The sequence below is a fragment of the Nesoenas mayeri genome, assembly GCF_963082525.1.
Source record: "Nesoenas mayeri genome assembly, chromosome: 8".
Taxonomy (NCBI): Eukaryota; Metazoa; Chordata; class Aves; order Columbiformes; family Columbidae; genus Nesoenas; species Nesoenas mayeri.
In genome coordinates this window covers 30,701,529-30,717,916 of record NC_137554.1, presented here as the reverse complement: position 1 = coordinate 30,717,916, position 16,388 = coordinate 30,701,529, and the positions used below count along the sequence as shown (strand labels likewise).

Here is a 16,388-nt window from a genome sequence, read left to right as displayed (position 1 = left end):
TCCAGGTGCTTGGTCCTGCCCCATGTGGTTGGAGGCAGGGCTAGGAGATGCAGCTGGCACAGCAGGTTTGTGTGTTGGGGGAAGAAAGGGAGATAGCAGTGTGCTGATGAAGCAGATGGCAGATTGTTTCCAAGTGCTTTGGTAGAGCAGTGCTCAGGGCAGGAAATGTGTCAAGGCTCCTGTTGTGAAAGTGGTTCCACCCTGTGAAAGAATGGCTGGGGTGGAGCGTGGGTGTGAGCTGGGACCTGGGCCAGCTGCCCAGAATGAGCTGCTGCTTTTCAGAAATCCTGGGGAGCTGAGATGTGGGAAGAGAGACCTGGGAAACCCAGGTAATGATGAAACAGCGGTCTGTTGCTTTTGACATCGGCTGAAGCCAAAGCTGCTGCCATCTGTAAATGCCCCTGCAGCATGGATCTGTGCAGAATGTAGCTCTGGCTGGCCAGAGGGTGGCTTATATTGCTGCTGCCCTGCTCTTGCTGCAGAAGCGCAGCGGGCTTGGCTGAGCTGTCTCTGCTGCCTGAGACAGTCTGGCTTAAGCGCTGCCAGGATGCAGTGCTGCCTTCCCCATCACCTGGTGACTGGGCCCTGAGCAGAGAGGCCAGCCCAGGTGCTGACGCAGGGCTGGGCTGTTTGTGGTGGGGAGGAGGAGTGTGTCAGACCAGCAGGTCTCCAGAAGCTGAGTTTCACTGTAGGTTTGGTTGGGGTGTGGGAGGGCTTTGGTGGATGTCCAGCCAAAGCCCTAGAATGGGGCTTGGTGTGAGGGAAAGCTCTGCTGACCCTGCCCAGGCTGCTGTGCACCTTAATCCTGGGCTCTGACATGCAGGAGAATCTCCTCAAGTGACCTGAACTGGTGTGACCAAAGTGCATGTGGGCATCACTCTATTTTACAGGGCCCAGTGCCCTTCCACATATGAAGCCTTAAAATGGGACCTGACTGCTTCTCCCAGCTGCTGCTTCTCTGGAGACAAGGATGGGCCAGGAGACCTTGTTCTGCTCCTAGCTGAAGTGGTATATAATGTTAGTTCAGTGCTCAGAAATCACCACTGTAGGTGACAATCCAGCTTTTCATGCCTTGCCTCCTTCTCTCCACCCAGCTGGCTCTTGGTAAAGACAGGACTCTTTTTGCTTTTGCCCAAAATAGTAACAATACTTCAACTACTTCTGCTTAGCATTTTAAAATGGGCTGTTCCCTGCGTGTGCTCTGCTCTCCCTTCCTCCAATTGTTCCTGTTAGCTGTGATCTTTCCATGGACTGGTAATTTATACACTGTTGTGGTCTGTACTGAATTCACGCCGTATATGGCAGGGTTTCCCGGGCCTGCTGGATCAGCGCCCTGCTCCTTGCTCTGCTCCTCCTTGCTCCAGGACAGTAGGACCAGTATGGGGCCAAAGGAAGGCACTGCAATACCATCACCTTCTAGTAACACTCAGAGGACTTCAAGGGGTGTGTAATGCACAGCTTCTGGGGGTGGGTATGTGCTAAGGAGAGAGGCAAGACAGGCTCTGTCAGAGAAAGATAAACTGCTATTAATGGGAGTGAACAAACTCCACCAGCTGTCAGGCAAATCCTTCCTTCCAGGGTCAAGAACCACTGGAAGACTTGATCTGCTGTGGGGCCACAGGGCAAGTCTGTGCTAACTTGAACTGTAGGGGTGTGTGGGAGGGTTCCTACAACAGCACCACAGCTCTGGGGAAGCATGTAACCTTGTCTATGGGTTCCTGCCCCATTGGATCCAGCTGCTGCCCTAGGCTTTGCTTCTGAAGAGAAAGAAGAGCTGCCTCTTCCTCCCTTGGATGTCCCCTGCTCTTCTCCAGCTGTCCAAATAGAGATGTAACAATGCTTGTACTAGGCTCAGCTGCTGCAAGCTGGTTTTTTAGAACTCTGCCCCCCTAGCAACAGTAAGTAGAGGGTGCACACTGGCTGGCCTCAGCACAGCACAAGGTGGTGCCAACACTGCCCACCTTTGAAGGTTCCAGCTGGCTTAAAGCTCAGGAGGCAGAGCAGGAGCCTGGTGCCAGGTACAGTGTGGTACTGTGTGTGCTTAGGGGAAGGTGAAAACAGTTAATAATAATCTACCCTTGGCTAATCACAGGCTGATGGGTGGCGCAAGCTTTATTGAGCTGCTTTGCGCAGGCCAAGGTGCTAGTCTGCTGTGCAGCATCCCTGGCACTCCCAGCTGTACCAGTGCAGCCCCACAGCCTCAGAGTCCACAGCTCTGTGACGCAGGGCAGCTGTGGCTGTCCTGGCTCTTGCTCAGGTAAACACTCAAATATGCTGCCTTCAATTTGCACCAGCATAACTGAGCCTGGAAAAAATAAATACATTTTCCAAGTGCTAAGGATTCAAGCTCTGCTAAAGGTCAGTTGACCACTGGTGCCTGCTTCCCAGCATGCAGCCTCTGCTTGGCACCAGGGCTTCCCCTCAGCAGGAGGAATGTATGACTAAAGGCTATGCACTGGCTTAGGGGTGCTTTACAACTCTCCTGCATGATGTCCAGGCTGGCTGTGGCAATGTAAATTAACCTTTTGTTTTGTATCAGGCTTCATACCCTTGCCAGCCCCTTACAGCTGTTGCTGTATTTTTCCAGCCCCTGTCCTCCCTTTTGTTTCCAATAGCATTTGGCTCCTAAATTCAGTACTGAACTTTGCAAAAACAGCTATTCTGCCCTACTGCAGTGGAGGAGCAGGCAGCATTTTCTGCAGCAGAGGCTGCATGAACCAGAAAAAGCTGTAATGTCACCTGCACACAGCATGTCAGTCTTAGACTGCCAAGAACAAGTCACCAGACTGCTCTGACATGCATGGTCACTGCTGGTAGTTGCCTGAAGGGGCACAGTAAGGCCCGCCTGGCCAAGAGACAGGACATAGTAGGAGCTGGGGCCGCAGACATACTGTCCTCTCACTCCTCCTCACCCCAGCTGAAACCAAAGGAGGCAGCAACTGGGCAGAGGGCCCTCCCTTCAGCAGGGACCAGTATAGAGCTGATTGACCACTCTGAGGAAGCTGAAGCAAGTCAGGGTACTTCTTCCTAGCCCCAGTGTGGGGCTGGAGCCCTGGGATGGGTCAGTTTTGATGCACTCCGATCAGGGATGGAGGGCTAGGAAGTAACCAAGGCTGTAACCCTTTACTCTGAAAGAAAACAAGAGCGCAGTCAGTGATAGAGAGGCCCTTTTGCCCCCTAACACTTTGTGTTCTCTTAGCAGAGCCAGGACACCAGTATCAGTATCCAGCCACAGGCTAGGCTGCTCTATGATTCTCATTTGAGCAAGTTGAGAGGTACAAAACAAGCTCGGTTTTCCTGGCAGAATGTTGCCAGAGAAGCCCTAAGCCAAGGAGGGACTTCTGCTAATGTAGGCTAGACATCAGCTCCCTTTGGAGGGGCCTTTCAGGGCTACAGCTTCCCCCTGTGGGGTACAAGTCAACCACAGCCCCTCCATTGGAGCTGCTGTGCTTGTGTTCAGCATGAAGATGTGGCAGGTGACACACACCTGCCTTAGCTAGAACAAATACAAAAGTACAGCCATCGCACAGCATCCTTCTTTGCCCGGGACTTCAGGGCTATGCTGGGCCCAGGCTGACTACAAAATATCCCTGAAGAACAGGAGCTCCACCACTTACCCAGATCTCAAACCTTAGGGAAGGAGGGCTTAGTTCTGTAAGCCATGGCCTTCCATCAGACTCCATAAAAAGGCAAATTAAATCAGTTTATTAACATTTAAAATACTGTACAGTGTGTGAGCCAAATTCCCATGCTCCCCAAAAAGCCCTGTGCACTTATCGGATGCCCTGGTGAATGATGCTGCTTTTAGCACTGTTTGCCTTCTCTTTCTCCTTCTTCTTTATGGGGTCCATCTCAAAACAGCGCCAGAGCCGCAGCGTTTCATCAGCAGCTGCTGAGGCCACTGTTGCACCATCAGGGCTCATAGTCAGGTTCAAAACTCTGGCAGTGTGACCTGAGGAGGAGGGTGTGCAGTCAGGGCCAGGCTCATCACCACATGCTCTGGTCCCATCACAATGGTCAAAGTTTGCTCCCATATGCCCAGTGAGCTCCACCAGTTTGCATAGCTCCCCCACACCATGCTGCAGCAGCAGGAATTCACACCCTAGGCGTGCATTTGAAGCAGCCCTGTTTCTTCAGCAGCCCACAAAAGTGCCTCCCTGTAGCAGCATGGCCCTGCACACCACTCTGCATCAGTAATGCTCAAAGCTAGACCACCAGTCTGCATAAACTAGGGATTACATCCACCTTCAGCTTCTAGCAGCCTTCCATTTCCAAGGCAAAGGGCCCAGCTTACCTCGCAGCTCAGTGACCTTGGCCATAGTTGGATACTTCCATATCACCAGCTGATTCTGTGCAAAGCCATGACCTGAGATGAACTCCCTGTAGTTACTTGACCATAGGATAGAACATACCTGGCAAGAGACAGTAACACAGGTAAGACAAGCTGCTTGTGCTGATGCTCACCACATAGAGATCAGCAGGGTCCCCTCCTTTCCCATGCCTCTAGGCCTCAGGAGCTCTGAATAGGTGACCTGCCAGAAAGTGTCACCAAGATGATGTTCATGTCTCACCTGGGAACGGGCATCAACAGCACTGAGGCAGGTGCCAGAACACACATTCCAGATGCGGATATGTCTGTCACTAGTCCCGCCTCCGGTGGCTAGAACATTCGACTGCCATGGACACCACGCCACAGCCTGAGAGAAAAGGGTTAATTTTAAGACATGCAAGAGGCAACCTGTACATGGCCTGTGCTGTGTGTCTGCCTTGCACACAGCCACATGCTCACACCTCACCCACAGCAGCTCTGCACTCACCTTGACAGCACCCTGGTGCTGAGTGAATGTCTGTATAGGAGCAAAGTCTCCACTGTCCCCCTGAGTACATGGCCAGATGTTCACCAAGTTGTCATTGCCACCACTGGCCAGGTAACGGCCATCTAGAGACCACTTGAGTCCGCACACCTCCTGCGTGTGGCCAGCAAGCGTGGCCACGTGATGCTCAGCCACTCTGACATCGTGGTGGTGGATATGGCCTGTCCGTGCCCCACTGCAGAGAGAAGGCTTGCAGGGTCAGGCTGATGCATATTTTCACCAAAATCCATGTTTATGCTGTTGCAAGGCTGCCATATCTGCTACTGGGTTTTCAGCCAGTGTTACCTGCATCGCTGGCCTGATGGTGTGAGTGAAGCAGCCATAGAAACTCTTCACAAAGGCAAAAGAGAGGCTTTCTCCCCTTAGTCCCAACAGAACAGGTTGAGTAATAACCATGAGCCAGGACAGAAAGTCTTCCCTGCCATCCCTAACCCACACCACTCACAGATCCAGGACAGGAATCCGCAGCAGCCAGACACTGCCCTTCACCCACCCCCCTTACCTGGAGAGGATGTAACTGTTCCAGCTGAGGGAGCCCACACGGGAAGAATGGCTGGTCATATTTCGAAGACGTTTCTGCTGCTGTATGTCCCATAGCTAGAGAGGCAGAGCAATAAGTTCTCCAGAGGATGAGGAAACCCACCCCTGTTTCTTTGCCCTAGGGAACCTCACTGTACAATCTCCACCATTGAACCTTGTCAGTATGGGAGCAGAGATCCATTTGTACCTCATGCTACTGAACAAGAGGTAACTCCAGATGTCAGCACCAAAACCAAACTCTGCCTTGTTGCTGCAGTTGGTCACTGGCCGTGCCTGGATGTGGACATTTCCACCCCACACCAGTCAAGACAAGTCAGAGTGCATCACATCCTCCTTGTGCTAGCCAAGCCTTTGTCCCAGGCCCCACAGCTCCAGCAATCTCTAGACAACACCTGTAGTTTTACTCCTGCACTCACCTGGACCTCAGCATTACTTGTGCCAACAGCAAGGTAGTTTCCTTCTTTAATCCATGACACAGAAGAAACATAATCATCTGAATGCTCCATCTGCAGCAGCTGGATAATCTCCCCCGTAGTGTGATTCCACAGATAGACAGAGCCGTCCAGAGCCACTGCCAGGAAGTTCTGAGAGCTCCAGTCAATGAGATTCAGATCTACAATTTGGAAGAGCAAGACAGGTCACACTGTGCTTACCTGGAGAGCCCTGCCGTTCACCAGTGCCAATGCCAGGCCTTCCACCTGCACCAAATGTGTGCACACACACATTCAGCTAAGGGGAAGCCTTCTGGGTGTCACCATATCCAGCTAGTGGGGTCAGGTAGCCCTGATCAAAGTCACCTCTGTGGACACAGAGTGTCCAGAGGAAAGCTCCTCCTAGGCTACACAGGGACACTCCAGAAAGTGGCCTGTGCCACTGATACTGAAAACAGACACTGAAGCAGCCCAGTTAGAGCTCTAGTTCCTTGGAGCACACTGTCCTAGGAACTGCACCCCAGTGCAGAATTATCTCAGTGCCCAGCACTCAACTTTGCAGCCTACTTACAATAGTCATTGCGGATCTCTGGTGCGTCCAGGATTCTGTCTGGTATTGAGGGAATGTATCTGCTATTCTTCCTGCTGGATCCAGGTGTTGTTTTCTGACTGTAGAGCACTTTCAGGTTATTCTGATAGCCTGTGTGCAGAGAAACAGACTTGTTAACCTGAGTTACTATTTTCTCCCAGCTGAGTGCTGCTCACCCAACTAGAAATCCCTTCCAGTGAAAATGAAGTCCTGAGGGAAGAGAGCAGCGTGCAGAAATCACTGGCAGTATTAACTGCTGAACCAGGCTGAGCTCCGGTTCCCTAATTCACAGGAACAAGTTTAACTGACAAGCACTTGGTTTTCTGTATCCCATTAACGTTTAGTGACGGTTGATCTACAAGGTGCACAGCAGAGATTTTGAAGCTTTTGCAGCCATCAGGAAGGTTTGTCACCTGCAGCACCAGTCAGCAACTGGCAGTCATTTCAGCTCTTGTAAATAAATTCACTGTAGCTGTTATATAGCCCCTCAACCTCAAGAAACGTAAGGAGGGAGACTCCAGTGTGCACAGGAGCTCTGAGAAACCAGTTAATCTCTCCAGTGTCTATACACAGGGCCTCGGCATTGCTGTTCTCCAGCCCAGATCTCTGAGTCAACTCACGCAGACCCCGTATCATACCTTCCGGAGCATTCTGTGGCTTTCCACTGAGGCGGAGGATCTTTGCCTCTTCTATATCAAAGCCATTCAGATTCACTGCCCAGGCTTTCTGTTGTTCCTGCAGAGACAAACCACCATCAGTGAGATGCACTCGAAACAAAGCCCATGCTGCACTTCAAACCACAGCTGGCAGGGCATACACCTAAGTCCCCTTTTCCCAGAATCGGGAGATGCACAGCTGGGCTGTGGGGGTCAGCTACAGACAGGCAGCTCAAAGTAGTTTTCCCTCAGACATTGGGACACTGTCCTGCTCACTTTTTCATAGAGAAGAGTGGCAAGTTCAATGTCTCATTGTCAGTGGGGGAAGCCACAGTGGACCAAATGCCTCGTAAACAGATTTCATGACACAGTGTACACATTCCAGAACGGCTCCCCATGCAGAAATTGTGCTAGAACAACTAGCACCAGCAGTTTCACTGTGCACAGGCTCACAGCTTTGTGTCTCTGTAGCCTGCTATCTTTTAAAGCCTCAGTAGCCCCAAGTTTAATTTTGCTACCAGAAGTGGCACAGGTTAGAGTGAATGGAAGCAGAGGTGTAAGGCTTTATGCTCTTCCATGTGTTTTGGGAAGGGTCCCTGCAGAGCAGCTACACTCAGGCTCCTGTGTAGCAGATGCATATGCATTCCATTTGCAGGCTCTGCATCTTCTACCTCATCCCAGGGTCCTGAAGCCCAGAGCTGGAAGCACTGATGGCTGGGGCTGTCAGCCCTATGCACCCACTTGATAGAACTTACAGTTTGCTTCTCTGTAAAAGGCCAGGAAGAATTAGGTGTTTGGTAGTGATCATTGTAGTAACTGTAACTTAGCAACATGCTCACCTTCTTGGTAGGGGACTCCTCAGCAGGGTCATTCTCTTTGGTTAGGAGGAAGTTTGCCATCTCCATCTGCATAGTGCTGCGATTGGGAATGTAGCGATCCCCCCCTGCCTTTGTTGGGGTGCTCTGTATTTTGGATCCAGATTTACCTGCATTCACGTGCATGAATATTGTATCACACCTATTGAACAGCTTTCAAGAGACAGCAGACCCAGCACTTTTCCACATCACACCTGCCAGACAATCAGGACTTAGAGAGCTCATGCCATTCAAGTCACAACTAAGTCTTACTTCTTAGTGTAAGGACACTAAGCCCTGGTTAGGGACTGCCAGAAGACAATTCTTTGGGTCTAGTGCGGCAACTTCAGGGTTCACAAATAAGAGGAAGATACAAAAATACTGTTACAGTATGTAAAACAATCAGCAGACAGTTCCATCCACACTTGTCCCAACATACAGATATGCCAGCAAGGCTCAGCAGTTCTCCCAGTGCACAGTGCTCATGCTGGGGTGGGTGACTCCCGGGAGCCGGGCAGTGTAGCCCGCCCCCACCGGCAGGCCGGGCACGGAGCCCTCAGCCCCACGGCTGCCGCACGCAGCCCAGGTGACCCTCTTCCCTCCCAATCTCCGCCGCTGGTCGCCGCCGCTCACCGGGTGTCCTGGACGGCGTCTTGCTGGAGCTGTGGGAGCGGTTTGCCGGCTTCATGGGCGACACGCCGGCGGCGGGGCTGGGCCCGGGGCCGCCGCTCTCCTTGGCCTTGCGCTGCCACCGTGCGGGCGGCGCATTGGGGATCGGCGTGTCCAGCTTCAGCAGCCCATGCAGGTCCGCCTCGAACACGAACTGCGCCATGGCGCTGCGGGCGGGCAGGCGGGCGGTGTCAGCGGGACCCTGCGCAGGGCCCCAGGCGGGCTGCAGCCCCCTCCGGCGGGGCTCAGGGCCCTCTACCGCTACAGGACACCCCCGCCCCAGGCCGCTCCGCAGGGGTCCGTGCACACCAACCTCCCGCCCCCCCGCCCCTCAAGGCCCCCTTCGCCACCAGGGTCCACTTCGCCTCAGGGTGCGCCCCCACACTGCCGAGCCCCCCCTAGGCCTCCCTCGGACCCCCACCACAGGCTGCGGACCCCCGGCGGCCGCGCCGCCCTCACCTCCGTTCCGCGGTTAGCACTCGCGCAGCTCCCCCCTCGGCGGCAGCATTTAAACCCCGCGCGGCCGCTCCCCCCATTGGCTGCTTCAAACCCAACCGTCGCTCGCTGCCATGGCGACCAATGCGCACCGCGTCGCGATTGGCTGGGCCGCGAGGCGAGGCCGCTCCCCGTGCCGCGGCGGGTGGGTAGCGAGGACGGGGCGGGGGTAGCGCCGCTCGGTTTCCCGGGGGGCCGCGGCGCCGCGAAGGAGAGAGGAGACCCGGTGGTTGCGCGTCTCGTTTATGTCGGGGCGGGGAGCACGGGTCAGCGCGGCCCGCGCGGCTCCCAGCCGCTCATGAGCAGGTAGGACTGGTTGGCGATGTCGGTGCTGGGCAGCCGGCCGGCAGCGGGCTCCGGCAGCGGCGGCGCGGCCGCTCCCCCGCGCGGGCCGGGCAGCACCTCCAGCAGGCAGGGCAGGACGGCCTCCTCCGGCGGCTGCTTGTAGAAGGCGCTGGCCTGGGGGGACACAGGGGAGGCGCGGTGGGGGCTGCATTCGAGCTGCCCCGGGGGTCTCAGCCGCCGCGGGCGCTGCCCCGGCCCCTCACCTGGCCGTGCTTGCCGCTCTCGTGGAGGAAGCTGCCCAGTGCGCGGTGCAGGTCGGGGACGGGGGGCCAGAGCTTCTGCTTCATGTTGCTGGATGCGGGGAAGGCGGTGTCCAAGGCAAACCCCAGGCTGGGTGCCCTGACTGCCCCGGGCAGGGTGCCCAGGCCTGGTGCTGGACCCCCCACACCTGCCCCAGGCACAGCCCTTACCTGTACAGGGAGGGGAAGGTGCACCGCAGCCCCAGGAGCACTGCTGTGAAGAGCAGCGGCACCACCGTAACACTCGGGATGATCCAGCCTGCATCAGAGGAGGGATGCTGGGACTGTAGCCCTTCCCAGACCTGCCACTACAGAGCCCTTCGCAGCCCTGTCACCCTCTGCTCAGTGCTCCCGATCCTATTTCCAGCACTCCCAGACTCCTGCCCTCGGCTGTGTTGCTCCTGTGGCGGCAGCCATCGCTCCTGCCCTGTCCCTTACCTGTGTCGGCCATGGCATCAACAATGACAGGTTTGGACCAGGCGCTCCAGCTGCCCTGGTACCATGGCCCACCGGGCTGAGCCCGCACCTGGGCATGGTAGCGGGCACCTGGCCGTACGTCCAGGACTTCTTTCCTGGCTGCCCGCGGGACCTGCAGAACCTGTGGGGCAGAGCTGAGCTGGAGATGATGGATGTTGTGGGGTAGTCAAGTGCCAGCACTGGGGTGAGGGTCTGTCCTGCCTGACCCCAGCCGGGCCATGTGCTGGAAGCAGAGGTGGGCAGGGCTACTTGGAGGACCTCAGGCCGTGCCTTTTACCTTCCAGTCATGGCTGTTCTCCACAGCATAGCGAACCTGGTAGTCCAGCTGCTCTGCCAGTGCCTCCAGGGGTGGCAGCCACTGCAGGCTCAGCTGGCCCTGCGACACCATCGCCTGCACGAACTGCGGGGCATCTGTGAGCACTGTCAGTGATAGGGATGTGTTGCTGCCATGGTACAAGACATGGGATGCTACGTCCCCTGTCATCCAGGCAAGGGGAGGGGCCCCAGTGGTGTTGGGACTCACCGGCCTGGTGCAGCCAGAAGGGCTCCTTAAAGTAGCTGAGCGTGGGTGATGTGTGGGGCCGGGTGATATTCACCAGGATGGAGATGGCGCTGCCAGCCCTGGGCTGGAAGGTGCAGGTGTGGGTGCCCTCTGCCCCCACACTCACCTCCTTGCACTGCTGCCATGCGTCTTCCCTGCATGAGGGGCGAGGAGCCAGTCGGTCCCACTGTGGTGGCCCCATTCCCCTCACCTGCTGCTGGGGCCACCCTGTCCCTGCAGCCAGTGCTGCCTCGCTCCTCCTGCACTTTCCCAGGACAGGCTGTGCTGCCTGTAGTTGGAGGGGCTGTTTGGACAGGAGTGACGGTGAGGAGGTGCAGAGTCGATGGTGGTAGGTCAGGGCATGGCTGGGTGGCACAGTGTGGGATGTGGGACACTGAGCAGGGCTGGGGATGTCCCTGGGATGCACTGCCCTCTACCTGAGCTCCACATCCCCACCATGTCCCTTACCTTGTGCTGGGCCTGCTTGGAGGTGGCCGGTAGAAGAGCTGATGGGAGCCGTGGGGCTCTGCGGGGTCCCAGCTCCACTCACAGCGCATGTGCCGCAGGTCAGGGGTGTTGCAGCTCAGCCCGATGTCTCCTGGGCAGGTGAGAGCCGGGGGCAGGGAATGCTTCCCCCTGGCCCTTTAAAACCTGGGTGCTGCACCTTGCCTGCCCCAGGACCCCCACCCCTCACAGCCCCAAGTGCGAGTGCCTCCCCACTGTGCCTGCCGGCACCCCAGTGGTGGGGATGGCCACTCACCGGAGGAGTGGGGTGTCTCTGCAGCCACTGCCTGTGACCAGGGCCCCCAGACGCCATCCATGGAGGTGCCGTCGGGCTTGCTGCGCACCTGGATGTGGTACCTCACCCCTGGCCGTAGGTCGCGGAGGACCACCCAGGTGTTGGCCTGGACCAGCCCCTGCAGAAGAGGGGCCAGTCTGAGGAGTGGCTGTGGGTCCCAGATTCCCCTGCCCAGCCCTGGCCCCTCTATGTACCTGACCCGCTCCCAGGGAGGCTGCAGCTGCCCCAGTCATGGGTGTGTGGGTGCTGATGGCTGGATATGTAGAGGGGTCCCCAGGGTTCTGCCCACCAGGGTCCAATGCGGCGCTGCACGGCACCTCTGCGGAGCTGGCAGGGCAGCACTGCACCTCGTAGAGGAAGAAGTTCGGGTAGTCGGCAAGTGGCGGCTGCCACGACACGTAGAGCTGCCCCGCAGCCCCGGCCCAGCGGGCTGTGATGTTTGCTGGAGGGGCAATGAGACCTGTGGGGAACACGCCAGGGTGTTTGCCCTCCTGCAGCAGCTCCTGTCTGGGCCTGCCAGGGAACACCTGCAGGTTGTCCCCAGGGGTGCCTCCGTGCAGGGTGCTGCCAGCCACCGGGGTGGGCAGAAGGATAGGGGACCCATATCTGGGGACCGTCCTGCTGTCACTGGAGTATTGCCTGGTGAGAGGGACTCACCCACCGCATCCACACTGAGGTCCCGCCAGTACTTGGTCTGGTTGGTGGTGGCATCCAGGACACGGAGGTGGAGCTGCGTAAAGAGCCGCACGTCCTGGCTGGGGAAGACACAGACGTGCCGCATCCTGCCGGTCCCGTGGTGCCACGTGGAGACTGTGCACGCTGTGGGCACATCCCTGAGGAACGGAGAGGGGGGTCCTGCAGCACCCTATGCCTCCTGCCCAGAGCCAGGGTGGAGGAGAGGGGACCTGGGGCACAGCACCAAGACCTCACTGCAGGGCACCATCCCCATGGGACTGAGAGACAGCCAAGGTCCCAGCCCTGCCACAGGGTGTGCGGTGGCTGCTGTGTATCTCCCATGGGCTCTCCACTACCTCTTCTTGCAGCTGGGAGCCACTGGGATGGCACAGAGAGCTGCAGCACCCTGACCCTGCTGCTCCATGTGGGCAAGGGGGAAGCTGGGCTGTGTCTCCACCACCTCCTACCTGCTGTACCAGTAGTAGAAGTGACACATCCCGCTTGCTGCTGCTTCCTTCTCATCCCAGAAGCAAGTGAGATCCTCGAAGGAGCGGGAGAAGCAGAGGATGTCCTCAGGCACCCCTGCCAGCAGCGCAGCATCTGGGAGGAGTTTGGGCATGAAATTGGTCACATACCCCTCCCCATCCCACCTGTGCTGGCTCTCTCACCCCTGAGGCCAGTCTGTGCAGGTGCCTGGGGCAGCGTGGACAGGGCAGGGAGGGACATGGCACATGTGCTGGCCACTGGTTCGCGCCAGGGTCCTGGCTGGCAGCAGGGCTATCCGCTGGCTGGCCCCACTGCTCCCCCCTCTTCATCATGTGGGGTCCTTTGAGACAAACAAACATCCCGAAATAGCCCTGCGGTCGGAGTGGGGCTCAGGGCCCAGCGATCAGAGGGAAGCACCCCTGCCCTGCTCATGCCGGAAGGCACAAGGAAGTGAGATAAGGAGGAGCAGCGCCCCAGGGACAGGGAAAGGGCCTCGGGGCTGATGTGGGAGCATGTGGTCCTGAGCAGGGGGTGATGCTCAAACCCTGGCCCAGGGACTGCTTGGGGAGCTGTGGGTTTCTATGCCCCACTCAGCGAGCTGCCCTCCCAGTCATTGCAGGGATGAGCTGGAGCATCACACACTGCATTGTCAGAGAAAAGTGGACAGCCCCAAAACGCAGATTTGTGATGCACAGGGGTGGCCTTGCTGTCCCCAGCATTGCTCCAGTACTCCGTTCTCTCCCACTGCCTCTGCACTGGGATCTGCTCCAGCCTTCCTCCTCCTCTTCTTCCTGGGATGTGCCCCTTCCCCAGGCGCTGCCCCCAGCTGCAGGACCCCACAACCAGCCCCCTGCCGGTGCCTTACCCTGTTCCATGTGTTGAGTGCATCTGTTCTCTGCTACACACCCCCTACACTGCCAGTGGTACCCACCCTGGCTGAAGAATAAGGGGCAGTCCCCAAATGTCCTCACCATCTTCTTGGTGTCCCTCTGCTCTTTCCAGTCCCTTCCCTTGCCCTAACTCTCCAGCTCTGTTCCTCCTTTCCCATCCTTTTGTTTCCTTCCTCCCCCAGCCCACGTCCCCTCCCTTCAGACCACAACCCCCCCACCTGCTCTTCCCTTTTTGCACCCTGTTGTCCCCACCCCAGGCCTCATGCCAGCTCCGTGACACCCCCCAGCTCCTTGCACCAGGGGTTGGGGTGGCCAGGTGCCAGCAGCCCAGTGGCAAAGGGACCCATAGCATCAGTGGGAGGCCACACAGGTGCTGTGGGCTACCAGAGCACCTTTGGTGGGTGCAGGCTGTTTCCTAGGAAGAGCAGCCTCCCGTGCCTGCAGCCCACATCAGCACGCTCCGGCAACGTGCTGCCAAGCTGACGGCGGGCTGGGGCACAGGGATATCGCAGAGGCTGTGAGCAGGGGGAGGATGAGCCCAACCTCGACCTTCTGCCCACTGCCCCTGCAGGGGTGACTCAAGATGTGCTCCGGAGCTTGCTGTGGCCAGAGAGCTGGGGTGGGGCTGGAGAAACGAGCAAGAGATTAACAGGCTTTTATTCAGTTAATGCTTTTTATGGTGTTATGTAAAGTGTTAAAAGGGGTGAGGAGGTGCTCAAAGAAAGTCTGGACATGTCTGAAATGGGAGAAAGCCGGGAAGTGGCTCTGCCAGGTGCACTGAGCCAGGCTGGGGCCAGCCTGAGACAAAGATGCTCAGCGTGGCAGTAAGATCATGGCAAGGCTGGTGCAAGACCATTGGGATCAGCCTGGCAGTGTCTCCACGTTAGCCACAGTGCAGAAGCATGCTGTCAGATGTTAGCTTGAATTTTGCTCAGACCCTCATCATTGTAACTCCAAAGACTTTTGATGTCTCATGAGCTCCTCTGCTACCAGTGTGGGACTGGGAGCCCCAGGCTGCCATCCTGAAGGGGTGCTCAGGAACTGCCAGATCCTGCCTATTGAAAGCAGGTATGTCCCTTTGCTCTGGACACCCCAGGGTGTCCCATGGGTGAGAAGGGCTCTCTATCACCCACCCTGAACATCCCCTGCACACCCTTCTGGGACACCCCCTCCCCAGCCCTGCAGGTTTTGGTTGCTGTGGGGTGCTCGCTGTCCATGCCCAGCATTCCAGCTCCTCTCTGGCCCATCCTGCAGGGGAAAAAATGGCCCTAAGGACCTACCTTGGGATGTCACCGGCTCAGGGGCTGACAGCAGGCTGTGCAGGCTGAGCAGGATGGTGGAGAGCACTGAGAGCAGCCAGCCCCGGCGCAGGCAGGCTGCCATCCTGCAACCCGTGTGCCGGGGCCGCGCTTGGCCCTTCCCAGCGCCCCAGGAGCTGCTGCAGCTCCTCCGGGCGATACCTTTATCTGGGAAGTGGTGGCTGTGCAGCTCAGGAAGCCTGGCTGGAGGCTCCCCCCGCCCCATCGCCGGCACTTCCCCGTGCCCAAAACCACCATGCCGCGGCCCCTCTGCCGCCAGCAGCAGTGCCAAGAGAGACTGCTCCTGTCAGATAGGCGGCACGTCCTGCCCTTGTGGCTACCGGCATGCTGAGAGCCTGGGGTAGGAGGAAAAACATCCCCTGAGAAACCAGGGAGGCCCCTGTGTGGGGCAGGGGAGGGTGCTGGGGGCTGCTGGCACACGGGAACACGGACATGGGGTTCCATCCCACCCTGTGCCACCCAGCACTGGTGTGTGTTGGATCTGCTCTGGTTGTGCTGGTGGGAGAGCTGTGGGCACAGAGGGCATTGGCAGGGCCCACATGGATGCTAGTGGTGCTGGTGCAGGAGCGGGGCCAGCATGGTGGGGTCTTGCAGACATGTTCGGCTTCATGCCAGTCCACCACCGCTGCTCAGCATGGGCAGCCAGAGGGGTGTCCCACCCTGCTGGGGCACAGCTCCACGGCGCGGCACAGGGAGCACCAGCTAGGGCATGAGGAGCCACTCGCACACCTCTCTCCACCGCGTTGAGGGTGGGTTGGCTTCTCCTTGCCCTGCACCCGGGGACAGCACTGGGGGTACTGAGGAGAGATGGGAACACCCAGCACCAATTTGTCACAGTCAAATTTTGTCAAACCAGTCCCACTTCCTTCTCTATCCGGCTACTGGGCTACCAGAGCACCCTTGGTTTGAGCACAGCTGATGACGCTGCCTCAGACTCTGTTCCCGGCTGGCAGCAGAGGAGGTGCAGACGTGGTGGTACATGTCAGGCTGCCTGTGAGGGCCAGTCCCCATTACCATTTGACTGAGAACCTCAGCAATGGGGCAGAGAGGCAGCTTACTAATGGCTGCAGTTGACACCAAAGAGCACTGGAGACAAGAATGGGGAATCAAAATGGTATTGACAGCATTGAAACACCTTCTGAGGAAAGAAGACTTTTGCCCAGAAGGGCAAATGCAAATGCTCCTGCCTTCAGCTGGGATACTGGGCTCCAGAGGAGCAGACCTTGCTTCCCGTGGACCGCAGAAGACAGCTGGGTGGGCAGCTGGATGGCACGTCTAGGGCTTAGCAAGCTGGAGCCAATACAGATGAAGCCCACCCACTCTTGATACAGCACACAGCAGCAGTGCAGGATGAGGGACCATAGCCGGGGACAGGAGCTCCCGTGGGAAGGTCGGCAGAGGCCAGGTGATCCCCGAGGGACCCGCACACGAGAGAGGATCACCCCAACAGCACGTGTTCACGGGCTGGTCGAACATGATGGTCCCTTGCAAGATGTGGGCAGTGACCTG

The 16,388-nt window shown here is 57.6% G+C and overlaps 2 protein-coding genes across 2 annotated transcripts; both read right to left on the bottom strand.

The window, feature by feature from the left end:
* Positions 1 to 3,769: 3,769 nt before the first annotated feature.
* Positions 3,770 to 9,151, bottom strand: CDC20 (cell division cycle 20). Its single transcript, XM_080349274.1, has 11 exons — positions 9,073 to 9,151; positions 8,578 to 8,780; positions 7,930 to 8,075; positions 7,073 to 7,169; positions 6,417 to 6,545; positions 5,831 to 6,027; positions 5,377 to 5,471; positions 4,818 to 5,049; positions 4,572 to 4,697; positions 4,295 to 4,412; positions 3,770 to 3,952 (listed from the first exon to the last, which is right to left on the bottom strand). The coding sequence occupies exons 1-11, from the start codon at positions 9,147 to 9,149 to the stop codon at positions 3,774 to 3,776; spliced, it is 1,599 nt and encodes a 532-aa protein (XP_080205400.1). The 5' UTR covers positions 9,150 to 9,151; the 3' UTR covers positions 3,770 to 3,773.
* A 93-nt stretch (positions 9,152 to 9,244) lies between these two features.
* MPL (MPL proto-oncogene, thrombopoietin receptor) lies at positions 9,245 to 15,084 on the bottom strand (the record flags this gene model as incomplete). Its single annotated transcript, XM_080349273.1, has 12 exons — positions 9,245 to 9,567; positions 9,657 to 9,744; positions 9,864 to 9,951; positions 10,131 to 10,290; positions 10,447 to 10,589; positions 10,693 to 10,865; positions 11,179 to 11,308; positions 11,471 to 11,627; positions 11,704 to 11,969; positions 12,167 to 12,342; positions 12,652 to 12,784; positions 14,841 to 15,084. The coding sequence occupies 12 exons, from the start codon at positions 15,082 to 15,084 to the stop codon at positions 9,376 to 9,378; spliced, it is 1,950 nt and encodes a 649-aa protein (XP_080205399.1). The 3' UTR covers positions 9,245 to 9,375.
* Positions 15,085 to 16,388: the final 1,304 nt, after the last annotated feature.